Here is a 15070-nt window from a genome sequence, read left to right as displayed (position 1 = left end):
TGAAGAATACACTGTCAGAGATATATCATAGAATGAGAATTGAATTTTATAGATGAAGTCAAATTTCTTGATCATGATTCCATGTGCACTTTCTCAGAATTCTGCTCCACAGAGCTTATGTTTTAACATTATTTTACAGTATTATGAATATAAAGACATTCATCAATATAAAAGGATATCTGCATTCTGATCATGAAACATTTAGCAAATATGACAAAACCTAAATCTGACTTTTCTTTGAATGCCACAACAGGATGAGAAAAAAGAAGATTTAAAAAATATCAGGGCACACTTCATGGATGACAACAGTCACACGGAATGTAGACAAAGTCGACTGAATGAATCCAGTTATCCAGTCCCTAGACCGAGTATGTTCTGAGTTTCAATGATCTGTTCCTATCGAAACAAATTAATCGAGTTTAAGAAAAATGCAATATAATTTATTTTGCATTGAGTTTTTATATTTTTGAAAGTTGATGTTCCTTGTTTAATTGAATTAATGCTACTCAAGTCAATTAAAGTCCTCACCATCAAACTGAAGTAATTCTGGATGAAACTTGAATTGAATTGAATTGAATTTGTTGTCACGTGTGCTGAGGCATAGTGAAAAACTTCAGGCAGTAACTGTCTTAACCAAGCAGGCCACAAAACCCTCAGTTGCCTTCTCAACTACATTGACAAGTTAAACTGTATGTAAGATTTAGTATGGGAACATAAACAGTGACAACAATTTAGATTTCTAATCTTCACGGAGGCAGTAGCATATGGTAGTATTACTGGACTAGTAATCCAGACCTCCAGGCCAATGTTTTGAGGACATGAGTTTGAATCCCACTTAAGCAGTTGTTCCTTAAAGTTTCCTTTTTGGTCTCACGAGTTCCAATAAGGCCCATGGGTTTCCCGTCTCAATTTCCAAGTCGGCTTTCACTTTTTTCCTCTGCCTTCCATACTTCCCTTTCTGATCTGAGTATCAAACTTTGGGGCATTCGTGACTACCAATTTTTCCTTCCACTCTTCTATTTCCTAACCCTTCCAAATTCATTTTATGCATAAATTCTTAATCATTAGCCATTATTGTTGCCTGTCTAGCAGTTGCAGTTTTCAACATGAGTTCTTATTTGGAAAGTAGTGAGTTTTTTTCTAAATTCCTCTAAACGAAGAATCTCACTAAGACCTTCGTACATGGTTTCAGCTTCTAGTCTTGGTATCCACCTGTTCAAATTAATCTGTTTAATCCTTTCATATTCAATGTAGGTTTACCTAGGCTATTTCCTTAAATTTGGCAACTTTGCCTATATGCCTCAGACACTAACTTATACGCAGCCAATATAGTTTTTTTTAATAGTGTCATAATCCAAAGAAATCTCATCTGACAGAGAAATATAGAACCTGGTATTTTGCTTCAGCTATTATTTACCAGTATCGCACCCCAAATCCTGGTCTCTGTTTCAAAAAAATCTGGCATGAACCTCCCAACCCTACGACGACTCATTGAGGTAGTGGACTGGAATACAAGCCTTGTTATTCCCAGAGTCATTGCACAAGTTAAAAATATTATCATGGAGGACTGGCAAAAAAGAGTTATTTTTGCCCCAATTGTAACATGAATTGTTGAGTGTACTCAACATGTCTGGTGATGTCTGTGCAGAGAATGACAGAGGTTAGTGACCAAATTTATCTACAGCACTCATAGTTCAGATTTTCAGCATCAGCATTACTCTCTGAGTATAAGCTCGATTTTGGCATTTGTAAATTTGGTTAGTTTTAGTTTGAAATGAAAGCAGATTTATCACACAATGCAAAGTGTAATTTGTCTGTTAACAAATTGCACTAGTATTGGATAGAAATAGGACAACCTTGTATCTGAATTGTTGGTGCTAGTTTATTGGAAGTTATTTCCATTTTTAAACTTGGAAGTGAAGCCAAGAGTTGTGGGCCAATAGACTATGTCCCAGTCAGTTCCAGAAATTTTATTTGTACATGGAATTGTTGTTTGCAGTGCTTTCAAATTTCAGGTCTTTGGATGTGTTGTCCGAATATTGCTCGGGTCTGGTTCAAAGAAGCTGAGCCAGTTGCATAATATGAATGACTAAAGCATGTGTAGTTGTCTCTTACAGCAGTCGTTGTAAAGTCTGTCACAATGAAACCTGTGCAATTGGATGAACTTTATAAATAAAAGCATGAAGTATAAAGACAAAAAGTTTGACTAAGCCAATATAAAACAGTTCAATCCAATTGTGACTATGATTCCCAATGCTGCACTGTTGAAGGTATTGGAGGGAGGATTTGAGCGGGGTGTAGATTTATCAAGACTAGAGAAAGGAGAAGTACCAAGGCCCTTGATTTCTCTCCCTGGTCCTGTGCTGTATTCAGTGGGAAGTAGACATCTCTTCAAAGGATATTGTTTGTCCCCAAGAATTCATCCATGACATGTGGTGGTAAATAGAGAACTGCAGAACCCTTGACTACTGGAGAGTGAAAGAGTCATGGCAGCTGCCAGGGAAGTGAGTGCAGATACAGTTATAACAATTGGAGATCAACTGGCAACTGAGGGAGTGAAGGCCTTTGCAATTAATCAATGGCTGTTATTGAGCACTTGGTGCCTTGATGGCCACATGATCACAATCAATGATGCATTGCACTTGGTGTGGTCAGAACAAAATATAAATCTGTTGAGCCATCATATGATTCGTTGAGGTGGGATGAATTGGCCACTTTCAACTCCCTGAGTTGATGCCAATAAAGATTTGTGTCCTTTTTGTCATTAGACTTTATCTCCCTCAAATTAAAATGTGTTTAACGAATTTCCACTGTCGCCTTAAGGAGCCAATTGCAAAGTTTCCTTGAGTAGAGACAAAAAAGTATATCATCTTTCAGGCTGATCTTTACCCATTCCTTTGTCTGCTCAACTGTTTTTTTTCTCTCTCTCTGGGCTCCATCTCCACCTATGGTTTACTATTTTCTTCTCCCCACACCCCACCTTCAGCATAAATACCATACTTTTCCTAGCTACAATCAGTTCTGATGAAGGGTCATTGGACCTGAAACGTTAACTTTGCTTTCTATCCACAAATGCTGCCAGACTTGCTGAGTTTTTCTCGTAATTTCTGTTTTCGTTCTTGAAATACAAGCTTTTTTTGTGTATTTAAATGTCTAAGTTCATTGCATTGTAACTGCAGCTAGTGTTCACATGTTGGATATGAAAACATTCTCATCAAATGTAAAAGAGAAAATAGGAGATGAAGATTTTTTAAAAAACCATGCCTGCATGAGATCTTCCCTGCCTTTGGATTAAATGTTAATTTTAGCTCAGCTGGCTGTTGTCAAATCCACAATGAAACTTGACCACATGTGATCAAAAGATGCCTGTAAATTGATGATTTTGGTTCTTGTTTAAAACCACATCAGCTCATGAAAGTCCAAAGTAGCAAATTGGATGATGGAATTTGAAAATCACAGGTCTAAGTCTCACATCATCCTGATAACTTTTATAAATGCCCTACATGGCAATGTTTTCAATCTTAGCTGAGAAGTCAAATTGGCACCAAGTGGAAGACAGTCAGACTTTTATAATGAGAAAATTAGAGGGCAAGTCACTCTTGTGCATCACTGTTTATATATCACTATAACTGATGTATTTTTTACAGGCACATTGTTACATGGGCTTTTACAGCAGAATTGGAGACCACTTGGCCCATTATTAGTGTGTTGATCAACAAACGTGAGACTGCATTAATGCTGTTTTTCAGCTTTTTGCCCATAGCTTTGGAGGCTAAATCAATGCCTAAATATTGTCATATCTAAATACTGCTCCAAGGGTGACTTTCATTAAGTCCTTTCATTAAGAGAATTCCAATCTCCCACTGGATCATCTTTATCCTACATCTACAAGGTTCCGGTCACCATGGCTGAAATGTTCCTCCAAAGATACTCCTTTCACATTCTCTGGCTCATTTCCCAACATTAGTTCCAAATTTGCCTCTCCCTTGTTGGGCTTTCCATATGCTGGCTAAAATAACTTTCCCAGATGCAGTTTTAAGAATTTTGATCCATCCTTGAAATTATCCTAGGTAATATTTAAATCATTAAAATTCCTCACTATTGTTGCATTGTTGTTGAAATATGATTATGTATTTGCTCCTCTGTCTCTCCCTGACAGTTTGGGGCCCTAGGAGATGCATCCAACAGCATGTTTACCCCTTGTACATTTTACACCGACCCATTTGGTCTTATTTGATGATCCTTCCAAGATATTATCTCTCCTCACTGTCATAATTGGGTGCTCGATTAATATTGGGACCCCCCAAACCCGCACCCCACCAACCTCTCCTCTTCTATCACTCTCTCTATCTTCTGCGAATGTTCTATAACCAGGAATATTCAGCTGCCAATTTTGACCATCTTCCAGCCAAATCTTGGTCATATGCTCATGGGTGTACAACAGAATAGCTATTTGTGCCATTAGCTCACCTGTCTTACTCTTCAGGCTCCTTGCGTTAAAATATATTCCATTTAGCTTTGCTAAACTCACATCTTTCTTATCTACCCAACTTTTACTCATCCTTCCAGGCTCAATTACTCATGTTTCAGCTTCTAATTCCATCTTAGGTTCTCTCCTCTCTGAAGTACTTAACAGGTCTTATCTCCTTGCAGTCTAGTTTAAATTCACCCCAACAGCATTAGTAAGCCTCTCCATGGGATGTTGAACCTCTTCCTGTTCAGATCTGACCGATTTCACTTTCCCCAGGAATAGTCTCAACTCCTCCTGCATTATCTCTCCAACCATGCATTTAACTGTTCGAGCCTTTTATTCCTAAATTTACCATAATGTGGCATTGTGAATAATCTGGAAATTACTACTTTTTTTAAGTCCTGCTGTTCAATTTCCTGCCTAACTCCCTCACATATGCTTGCAGGACCTGTTTTCTGTTTCTTTCGATGTCATTGGTTCCAACACAGACCATAACCTCTGGCTGTTCACTTTCCCCTTTCAGAATACCTTGCAGCCATTCTGTGATGTCCACGATCTTGACAGTTGGGAGGCAACACGCTATCCTGGAGCCAGATCTATGGCTATAGAAGCATCTGTCTATTCTCCTCACTAACAAATCCCCTACCCTTCCACATTTCCTTCTGTATTGTTAAGCTGAAAGTACTTAACGGGTTCTTTAAGGTCTGATCAAGATTAACACAAGACACAGGCTCATCAATCTGAATATTTATAAACGGAATCTACTGAAATAAATTAAAGGCATGAACAATTGAGTGAATCTATTAGCTTAAGCTACATAATATATGCACACACACATATAACACCTGTACACACTTATATATAAAAATACAAGTGAGTCTTACAATGCCTTCTTTCCATTGATGGCACGTGGTTACCTCCCAATCAAAGCAGGCTGTTTTTGCATTAGGCTGGCTTGTCACATACTTCAATTTCTTTCAGTTGTCCATTGCCATGATAATTAACCCTTAACAAATGACACTTGATGGTCTGGATTGAAGATATCATTTTCCAGCCCAGTACTACACCTCTTCCATTCACAAATAGCTGCCACCGCCCCCATAGCGCCATGGAGGATTGGCACTAACTGGCCTCCACAAAAGAACTGTCATTCTCACTGTTTTCTCAGGTCAAAAAACGGTTTGTGGATAAGGTACACACAGGGGATTCCATCTCTACCTGCTTGGTCCTCTGAGTGGTGGTCTGCTATTCCTCCTCTGTCTGCACTTCCATAAGCTGTGGAATGACCACATCGTGAAACACAAATCCATGAATCGCTCAGCCTTATCAGTGTACTTCAGTGGCCCCAGCTATTCCTCAAATTCCAAGACTGGAGCTTAAATTGCTTCAGTTGGAGTAATCTCCTGAACACACGGTCACTCCGATTGCTCGGAGTGCTGAGGTTTTTATACGTAGTGCAGGTTGTAGAAATCATAGTCAAGACATATCTTAACTAAATTGGATATGGACATTTGCTTTTAATTTATCCATACTCCTAATTAAGCATAAACTAGAATAATCTTTTTCTTGTTTATGTCAGACGATCAAAACTCCTTAACTGTGTCAGGTGAAGAAATTTAGTTTTGAGTTCTAAATTATTAATTATAAAGGTTAAGGTCTTAAGCTGTATTTACTGTCTTAACTTAAATCAATATCTAGTCATGAGATGAGAGAGAAGTACCCACCAATCACCTATCTGCTGTCTTGTGCCATCACATTTTGATTTTGTTTCTGTGACTTGTCGGCTTTTAACCTGACTGTCACCACTCCAAGTCCCACACAGCTCTACCACTGGTTTGATTATTTCTGGGACTTCTCCACTCTCACTGCTTCTTTTAACCTCACTGCCATCACTTCCGGTTGCCCCACAGCTCTGCTGCCATTCTGTTTCTGGCATCCCTTGGTTTTCACTGATGCCTTTTAACCTCAGTGCTGCTGCTCCGAATCCCACACATATCCATTGCTGGTCTGTCTGCTTCAGTGATTTCTGCAGCATAGGCTTCTTCACAGTCAATAAGTTCTTTCAAGTGTGTTGACTGCTTTATTGGAATTCACATCAGGCAATTTGATCTCGGCCAAGTTCCACGAAGAGCAATGAATTAAATGATAAGCTTTGAGATATTGGTTGAGCTAATAATATTGGCAGAATAAATTTGATTAGTTTCTAATAAAACTCTAGACTACCTATATCTTGAGAACTTGATAATTGTACTCATTTTGAAGATATTTTTGATTTTGAATGTGAGGTCATTAATTCACAAGCAGAACTTAAATTCACATTAGGATTAACATTCCCATTCAAAATAGTTATCGCACAGAAACAGCCCAGGGGTAAACTGTGTTTAGATCTATTTTGAATTCCTAAAAATACACATTTGAAATTTTAGAAGCGAAGTGAGTACCATTTATCTTTAATTTGTTTTCTTTTAGCTGCCTCTGTAGTTGAAAAGAACAAAATTTGGTCTTGGACTTTATATTTAGAAGAAGAAAAGGCTATTGCTGCTCCTGTCAAGCTCTTTCGTGAGGTAATAATCATTCACATTTGCTTCTTTTTTTTTGTTAGCCTCAGTATCGACTAACATAAGAAATTTATTCAATGTGACTCAATATTCATATAGTTCAGACCTACTTATCCTTTTTCCAGGTACATTTACCATTATCAACTGCCCATAACAAGAACTCCTGCAAAATTACAACATGTAAGATCGCAGGCTGTTGGTGGATCTTATAGTGTTTCCCTGTTTTTCATTTCCTCACTTTACAAAACAATAAGGGGCCCTATATGTTTCCATCACAGTATGTTGCAATATAAGATGAATAAATTATAATGACTTCTGTGCTTTCTGAAGGTTAATTGTTAAGTATCTATTCATTTTTATTGGTGTAAAGATGGAGATGGAGTTTGGGTTTTTCCTAGATTCTGAGTCACAGAAGATCCAGTTACATATTGGAAGTGGCATGGTTCCAATATGTTTCAGCAGCATTTTTTAATTCAGACACTGCTTTCGCATCTGACTTTTGAGTTTCCTGAACATTGAAAATGAATGGCCACGGCAGTGTCTTGTGTTAAGCTGTTACAGCTCTGCTTTTTTAAGGGACAGTGCCTGGATAAAACTTGAAACATGACAGAGCAGTGTTTCCATTGAGCTGCACAGGCCTACACTGTGCGCACTTCAGAGAGTCCGCACTTTCTGGATAAATATTGCACATGAACAAAATCCTTGAAAGTGACTGTGCACTTATTGAACTACTGTCTCAGAATAACTTCATTTAAAGGGAGCGATGTTTTACGAATGTGTTGATGGAGCCAAAACTGGGACCGCTGAATGTACAATATAGCAAAGCAGCTCAATCCTTCAACAAGGCCCAGCTAGAGATGTTGTAATGGGTGTGAGGGCTTGCTGACAGACGATAGGATAAAAGAGCAAAATTAGGCTATTCAACTCTTTGAGTTTTCTCTGCCATTCAATTGTGGCTGACTGTCTTCCCTATTAATGGGAGGAGGATGTCAGCCAGAGCAGGCAAAAAGGCATGTTTGGAAATTGCTGAGGAGGTCACCAACAGGAGTACAGTGCCATATTCTTGAGTTCAATGACAGAAGAGGTTTAATGACCCAAACAAACCTGGAAATATGAATGGCATGACAGGTTTAGAATATCCTAAAGCACATCTGACCCAGAACCACTTCATTCTTTTTCCAAGTCTCCTGCATATTTCTCAATGTAACATCACATTTGGCAGGTGCACCCATTCCTTTCCATTCGGACATCTTCACGAATCCTCATCTGACCATACACCACTGATACTCTCTTGCCTTAATGCACTGTCACAACCAACCCAACACAATGACGTCCATGAATGCTGTCCATCAATTCTTTGGACACAGTTAATTCATCAAACTCTGGCATCTCTTTCACCTTGCAAGAGAAGAAAACGCAAAATGCAAGTGGGAGGCAGACAACTAGCGCTGGTTCTCCAGTCAAATGCATACCAAGAGCTGCTGAGGAGGAACCACTGGAAATAAACCAAGTATTGGCCTTTATAGATGGAGAGGGAGATTTCTTCCACCTACCTGCTGTCAGAATTAACTTTCTCTGCACTGGAATACTTAGGAACAAAGCATAATTGGAATTTTCTGGTTTAGATAAATCCATTAGAATGCCTCACCTCAGATGGGTAAACTGGATATAAATATGGATCTGAGATATAACACTGTGACAAAACATTTTAAAGCACAAATACAGAACAGTTTATTTATCAGAATGATGTATCTTCCATGTTTCCAAACTATTATAATATACTGAAAGGAGTTAGTGACATTGAGGGAACAGGTGATTCCAGATAATCCAGAATTAGCACTCCAGTAGACTGAGGCAAGGTAAGAAGTATATACTAAACCACCAATATCAAACAATCTGAGATCATTTAAGATCTCCAAAATATTGATAATTTACTGTTGGTGCAAAAGGCTTGAGAACTCCTTCCCAATTGACCAACTTATTTTCCTTTTGTATCCTTATCACTCTCTCTCTCCTGCAGTCTTCTCATTGTTACAACCAAAGATTGTTGCTCTCAGCTTCAGTTGATGTAGGCCCATTAGAATAACCTTCCATGTCATTGCATTCACTACTTCTGTGATTTTCTAGAGTGCTGTGAGTGACGAGTCTGTGATTTGTGTGGGTCAACAAGTCTCCAGACATTTGATTTCTCTAGATTTCTAATTTGTAGACTGAAGAGGTCACAGTGTATCACACAGATACATGACATACAACACACAGTCACATTGACTTAATATAATAGCAGCTGAAAGATGGATGAGTGCACAGTGATGACTTCTTACCTTCTTTATAGTTCTAATTCATGTTTGCCATCTCTATCACTGACAGTGCCTTTGATACATTAGAGGCAGTGTTGCAGGAGGAGGAGTTCACTCTGAGCTTGCACCATCATAGAATTCTTGCACACCATCCATCAGCTTAGACATACACCTTAATGATACTGCCAGGACTGCTGTTGAGTATGGTATCTCTAACATCACAAATGAGCAGGAGTGGATGTTGAAATCCTGTCTCAATTGAAATGGAGGATCAGATCTGATCATGAACATCTGAACAATGGAGCAGGCTCGATGAGATGTAGGTATCGCAGGCAAGATCAGCATTTACTTTTCATTGCTGACTGTCCTGTTTCAACTTAGGAAAAAGCCTAAAGACAACGAGCAACAATCACTACATCTGCAGAAAACTATCAGAGACAAAGGAAAAACACATTCTGCAAAGAAGGGGCTGAAGACTTCTGTTTTGATGGCATCTTGATCGTCTCGACATTAGGAGATTGAGATTTCTTTGTTAATATCACTTATCCCCAAAGTGTACCGTTTCTGTCATATGACCAAACATTTACCCAGGAAACCAGAATATTACAAGAATGTCTGCTTGCTGGGGAAAGGCATCAACATCAAGAATGCCTGAAAAATGGAATAATAATATATATCTCTCAACAGTTTGTTTAAGCTTGGATCCTAACTCTGTTACACGTTGGAATATGTCACAGAGATGGGTAATGTTAAAATAAAAGGAATTTCAAATCCCATAACCCTCTTTCGGAAAGTTATTGATTGTAATCCAAAAGAGATTGACTCATGAAGAACTAGCTGGCTTGATTCTCCTTAACTTTATATATCTTCAAGTACGTAATGGATTGAAAATAAAACAACTTTCAAAACATTCAAAACTGTCTCTAAGTGTCATAGAGATGTACAGCATGGAAACAGGCCCTTCAGTCCAACTCGTCAATGCTGATCAGATACCCTAAATTAATCTAGTTCCATTTGCCAACACTTGGCCCATATCCCTCTAAACCCTTCCTGTTCATATATCCATCCTATTCATATACCCTTTTATATGTTGTAATTGTATCAGCCCCCACCACTCCCTCTGGCAGCTCATTCCATACATGCACCCTGCTTTGCATGAAAAAGTTGCCCCTTATGTCCCTTTTACATCTTTCCATTCTCGCCCTAAACCTATGCCCTCTATTCTGGACTCCCCCAAACTAAGGAAAATACTTTGTTTATTTATTCTATCCATGCCCCTCATGATTTTATAAGGTGACCTCTGTAAGGTCAGCCTCCGATGCTCCAGGCAAAACAGCCCTAGCCTTGTCAGCTTCTCCCTATAGCTGAAACCTTCCAACCCTTACAACATCATTATAAATCTTTTCTGAGCCTTTTCAAGTTTTACAACAGCCTTCCTGTAGGAGGGAGACCAGAATTGCACACAACCTGAGTGTACCAATCTGAGGAGTTAAGTAAAAGGAAAACATTCACTCCTGCAGGCTTAGTTAAACATATTCAGCAGACTCCTAACTTCTGCCTTTGGTGGTAGATGTTGCTGTATGTCAGTATGTAATCTATTTAAAACCACAGAAGTTTACAGAACAGGCACTACCATGTTTACGACAACTCTTTGTTTTAGTGATCACAAACTAACTGAAATATATTTGAGTGTCAAAGTTGAGGAGCATGTTATTGAGGCTAGATGTCAATATTTAAATTCACTGCGGTCAAGGTAATATATTGTAATTATTTTACAATGTAACTGCAATTATCTTGTTTTGAACAGTATCAGTCCTTCCCACTGAATAAAAATGGTTTCAGAGCAGGAATGAAGTTAGAAGGTATTGATCCTACGCATCCATCAATGTACTTTGTACTCACCGTGTTTGAGGTACTGGAAGCAATATTTCATTTTTGATTGTACCTTTATACATTTAAATTATAAAATTGAGTAACTGCTGCATGGAATGAACAGGTTCAGGTTGTAAATAGTGAAGGAATAAAGAACAGAAAAAAAATGTCAGTTCCTGAAGAGCCATTTCACTTATTGAATATATTTGCTGGCTTTTAGTTTTAGAGTTTCCTGTTGATTGTTTTTTGATGAGTGAGTCCCCTGACAATGATCCATCTGAGAGCTGTTGAAATTCAAGCTGAAATTCATTTCAGAATACAGTACATTCGTGAATTTGTATGTACTGTGAGACAAGTATGTGACAAGTGTATGTGTAATCAGAATTACTTCATTAATCTTTGAATATTTTATTTATTGTGACAAATGCAATGAATGACTTTTCTCAAAACTATTGTCAACACACAAAGGACAGTAAACGGCAGAAATAATTTAGTGAGTTGACATAGGAAGTTGAAGATTGTATCAATTAGATAATATGAATTAAATCCCTTAACTTCTATGAGACCTTAACTGCAGAGGAGTGCAGAAGGTATTTGCAAATCCTATGAATTTTCTGATGCAGATTTTGGTTGACTGTTTTGCAACACACTAAATTTATAATTCTCATCCTTGTTTCCAACTCCTCCATGCCTTGCTCCACCCTCTTAACTCTGTCTTGACATTGCCTGCAGCATTCTTATTTTCGTCTTTTGTGCAAACCATGTTTTGAGGATTTGTCACTGAACCCGAAATGTTAACTCTGCTTTCCCTCCATGAATGCTGCCAGACCTGCTGAGTTTTTCCAGCAATTTCTATTTGGTTCTGATTTCCAGCATCTGCAGTTCTTCAGTTTTTTTTTAATTAAATCTATCTTTAATAAGATAACTTTTCACCTTTAAAACCCTTTCTCAAGCTCAGTTTTTCATTGAAACTATTGATGAGATAACCTTCTCTTCCTGAATAGCTTGCATCTATCCCTGTAAAATTTATTCTTCCCTATAAGGTACCTGACAACATTGTTTATATTGATGATGTGGTGAAGGTATTATATTGCGAAGTGACCACATGCCAATTATTGAAGGAACTTGATAACTCAATATTTAATTATTCTGCTATCCTCCCTACATACATGTAGAACAAACACACATACAATAACAGGGAAAAGGTAGCTGCAGGAGAAGACTCACTGTTCCAAAGGCTAGGTTCACATGAAGAATAAGCTGTAAGCATGTATGTCATGATTTGGAGATGCCAGTGTTGGACTAGGGTGTAAAAAGATAAAAATCACACAACACCAGGTTATAGCCCAACAAGTTTAATTGGAAGCACTAGCTTTCGGAGCACTGCTTCTACATCAGGTGGTTGTGGACAACCACCTGATGAAGGAGCAATGCTCAGAACGCTAGTGCTTCCAAATAAACCTGTTGGACTTTAACCTGGTGTTGTGTGACTTTTAACTTTGTAAGCATGTACGGGTTGAAGAACAAGCAACTTGTAATCATAAAAAGGGTGAGCATTAAATGAATAGAAATCTTTCCCATTGAAAAAACATCCTTTACTTGTTCCATGAAGACTGTGTGCTTGCAGTTTATCACCCCTTGTATTTATAGGAATCCAACAACCTGGGACGGCGTCAGTGACTGTTCTTCTTACTTGATTGCCTCATTGGGGAACTTGGTTAAGGACCTCACAAACCCCAGTGACATGTTGGAATGATAAATTTCTTCCAGAAGCAGCTTTAAAGAAACCAGAGGCATAAAAGTTTAGAGCCACAGTGATTTTTCACTGCCACTGGTGATGCAGTGCATGTTTTACTGTTTTAACGTTGGACTTGGAGTTAAAAGGAAAAATAGGATCAATTACGGACTAAAAAGAAGATGTATACATGGAAATAAAGGGCATTCTTAATGTACTAAATGAACATTTTGCATCTGCCAAGGCAAAAGTTACTGGCAAAGCCATACTGAAAGAGGACATCAATGGACAGAATGTGCTGAATATTGATAAATGAAAAATAGAATCCCTACAATGTTAAAGCAGGCCATTCAACCGATCGAGTCACACTGATCCTGCAAACAGCAACCCTCTCAGACCCTTCCCCCTACCCTATCCTTGTAACCCTGCATTTGCCATGGCTGACCCATCTAACCTGCCATTCCGAAACACTATGGGGCAGTCCATCTAACCTGCACATCTTCAGATTGTGGGAGGAAACCCAAGCACATGGAGGAAACCCACACAGACATGGGGAAAATGTGCAAACTCCACACAGACAGTCGCCCAAGGGTGGAATTAAACCCAGGTTCCTGGCACTGTGAAACATCAGTACTAATCACTGAGCCACTGTGTCGTGCACAAGTTCTTAAAAAGGCTGGATAAATCACCTAGGCAGGATGAGATGGCATCCAGAAATACTGAGCGAAGTAGGTAAAGGTGGAAATTGTAGAGACACTGACCGTAATATTCAAAGCCTCCTTAGATACAAGGGTGATGCCAGAAGACTGGAGAATTACAAATATTTCACTCCTGTTCAAAAAAGGGGCTAAGAATAAGTCCAGCAACTTATTTGCAAACCATATTTAATAACTTGGTCAAGCTTTTTGATGAGGTTGCTGAGGGTAGTGCAGTTGATACGATGTGTGGAGACTCCCAAAGGCATTTGACAAAGTGACATCGAACAGATCTGTCAGCAAAGATAAAGCCCCATGGAGTAAAAGGAACAGTAGCAGCATGGGTGTGAATTTGCTAACTGACCGAACATAGAGAGCCAGGGGGAATTGTTGCTTTTGAGACCGGAAGAAGACGTACAGTGGGATTTTCCAGGGGTCAGTATTAGAACCACTACTTTTCCTGATATTTATTAATGAGCCAGACTTGGGTATACAGGGCATAACTGCAAAACTTGCAAGCAACAAAAAATCTTGGATTGTGAACTTTGAGGAGGATGGTGATAAACAAGAGGAACGTGATGGGAGGGTAAGAAGCAGATGGAATTTCATGCAAGGAACTAAGATTTGGTAGGCAGAATGAAGCAAAATAATGCTAATTACAGCGCACAATTCCAAAAGGAATGCAGGGCTATAAGGGGTGTGGGTAGAAAGCGCATGAATCATTGAAGTTGCTTCACATGCACCCAGGCTTCAACTGCATAAAAAGCTCCTGATTCAGATACAAGATGCTGTAAAAAAAGGTTACACTTGAATTTGTTTCAGGTCAGCCACCAGGGGTCCCTGCAGAACATCTGAACAAACATGGCCCAAGCTCTTTTCAGTGTTGCAACGTTAAAATTTGTATCATCAGATTTTGATCCAGAAAACTTCTGAAATGTGAAATGATTTCTGCCTTTAGACATGTTCTGTTTGCATTTGTTTGATTCAGCATGGTAAGCAAAAGAAGCAAGTCATGCCAAAGTCAACGAACAAAATTGCTATGTCTTTGTCACCAGAAGGCAGTGTATCTACACAATGTCTGGAATTATAGCACCATTCCCCTGCTGTTTGTTCAGAGATGGGTAGGGGGAGCATTTACTCAAGCAGGAGGCTGCACGGTGGACTTTTCTGTCTTTGCCTTTGCCTGATTACTTCTGGAATGGGATGACTTGTGGAAGGACTACTTACCAAAGTGACAATTGTGGTCCATAATTAGGCAATTGATGCCCATTTAAGCACATTGTCTCTCCTGCACTAGCATTCAACTGGTGGCTGATGCGTGAGTGCGTGGGGGATTTGTTGGAGGCTGGGGGGTGGATTTTCATCCAAGCACATTCATTGCCCAGCTGAGGGATCTGGCTTTCAGAAGAGGGACCTCCTGAAATTCACCCCCTGCTTTTTAT

At 39.0% G+C, this 15070-nt stretch overlaps 1 protein-coding gene across 1 annotated transcript in view; it reads left to right on the top strand.

Annotated features, from left to right (window-relative positions):
* The first annotated feature begins 290 nt into the window (after positions 1-290).
* The window catches only part of l3mbtl1 (L3MBTL histone methyl-lysine binding protein 1), a 43889-nt gene continuing 29109 nt past the window's right edge, over positions 291-15070 (top strand). Inside the window, exons 1-3 of the mRNA XM_060835921.1 lie at positions 291-368; positions 6941-7035; positions 11134-11238. Coding sequence (XP_060691904.1) covers positions 296-368; positions 6941-7035; positions 11134-11238 — 273 coding nt within the window. The 5' untranslated portion in view covers positions 291-295. The remainder of the gene's footprint in view (positions 369-6940; positions 7036-11133; positions 11239-15070) is intronic.

The sequence above is a fragment of the Hemiscyllium ocellatum genome, chromosome 15, assembly GCF_020745735.1.
Source record: "Hemiscyllium ocellatum isolate sHemOce1 chromosome 15, sHemOce1.pat.X.cur, whole genome shotgun sequence".
In the NCBI taxonomy this organism is placed as follows: domain Eukaryota; kingdom Metazoa; phylum Chordata; class Chondrichthyes; order Orectolobiformes; family Hemiscylliidae; genus Hemiscyllium; species Hemiscyllium ocellatum.
Note: the sequence above shows the minus strand (reverse complement) of the source record. Positions and strands in the feature narration are given on the sequence as shown.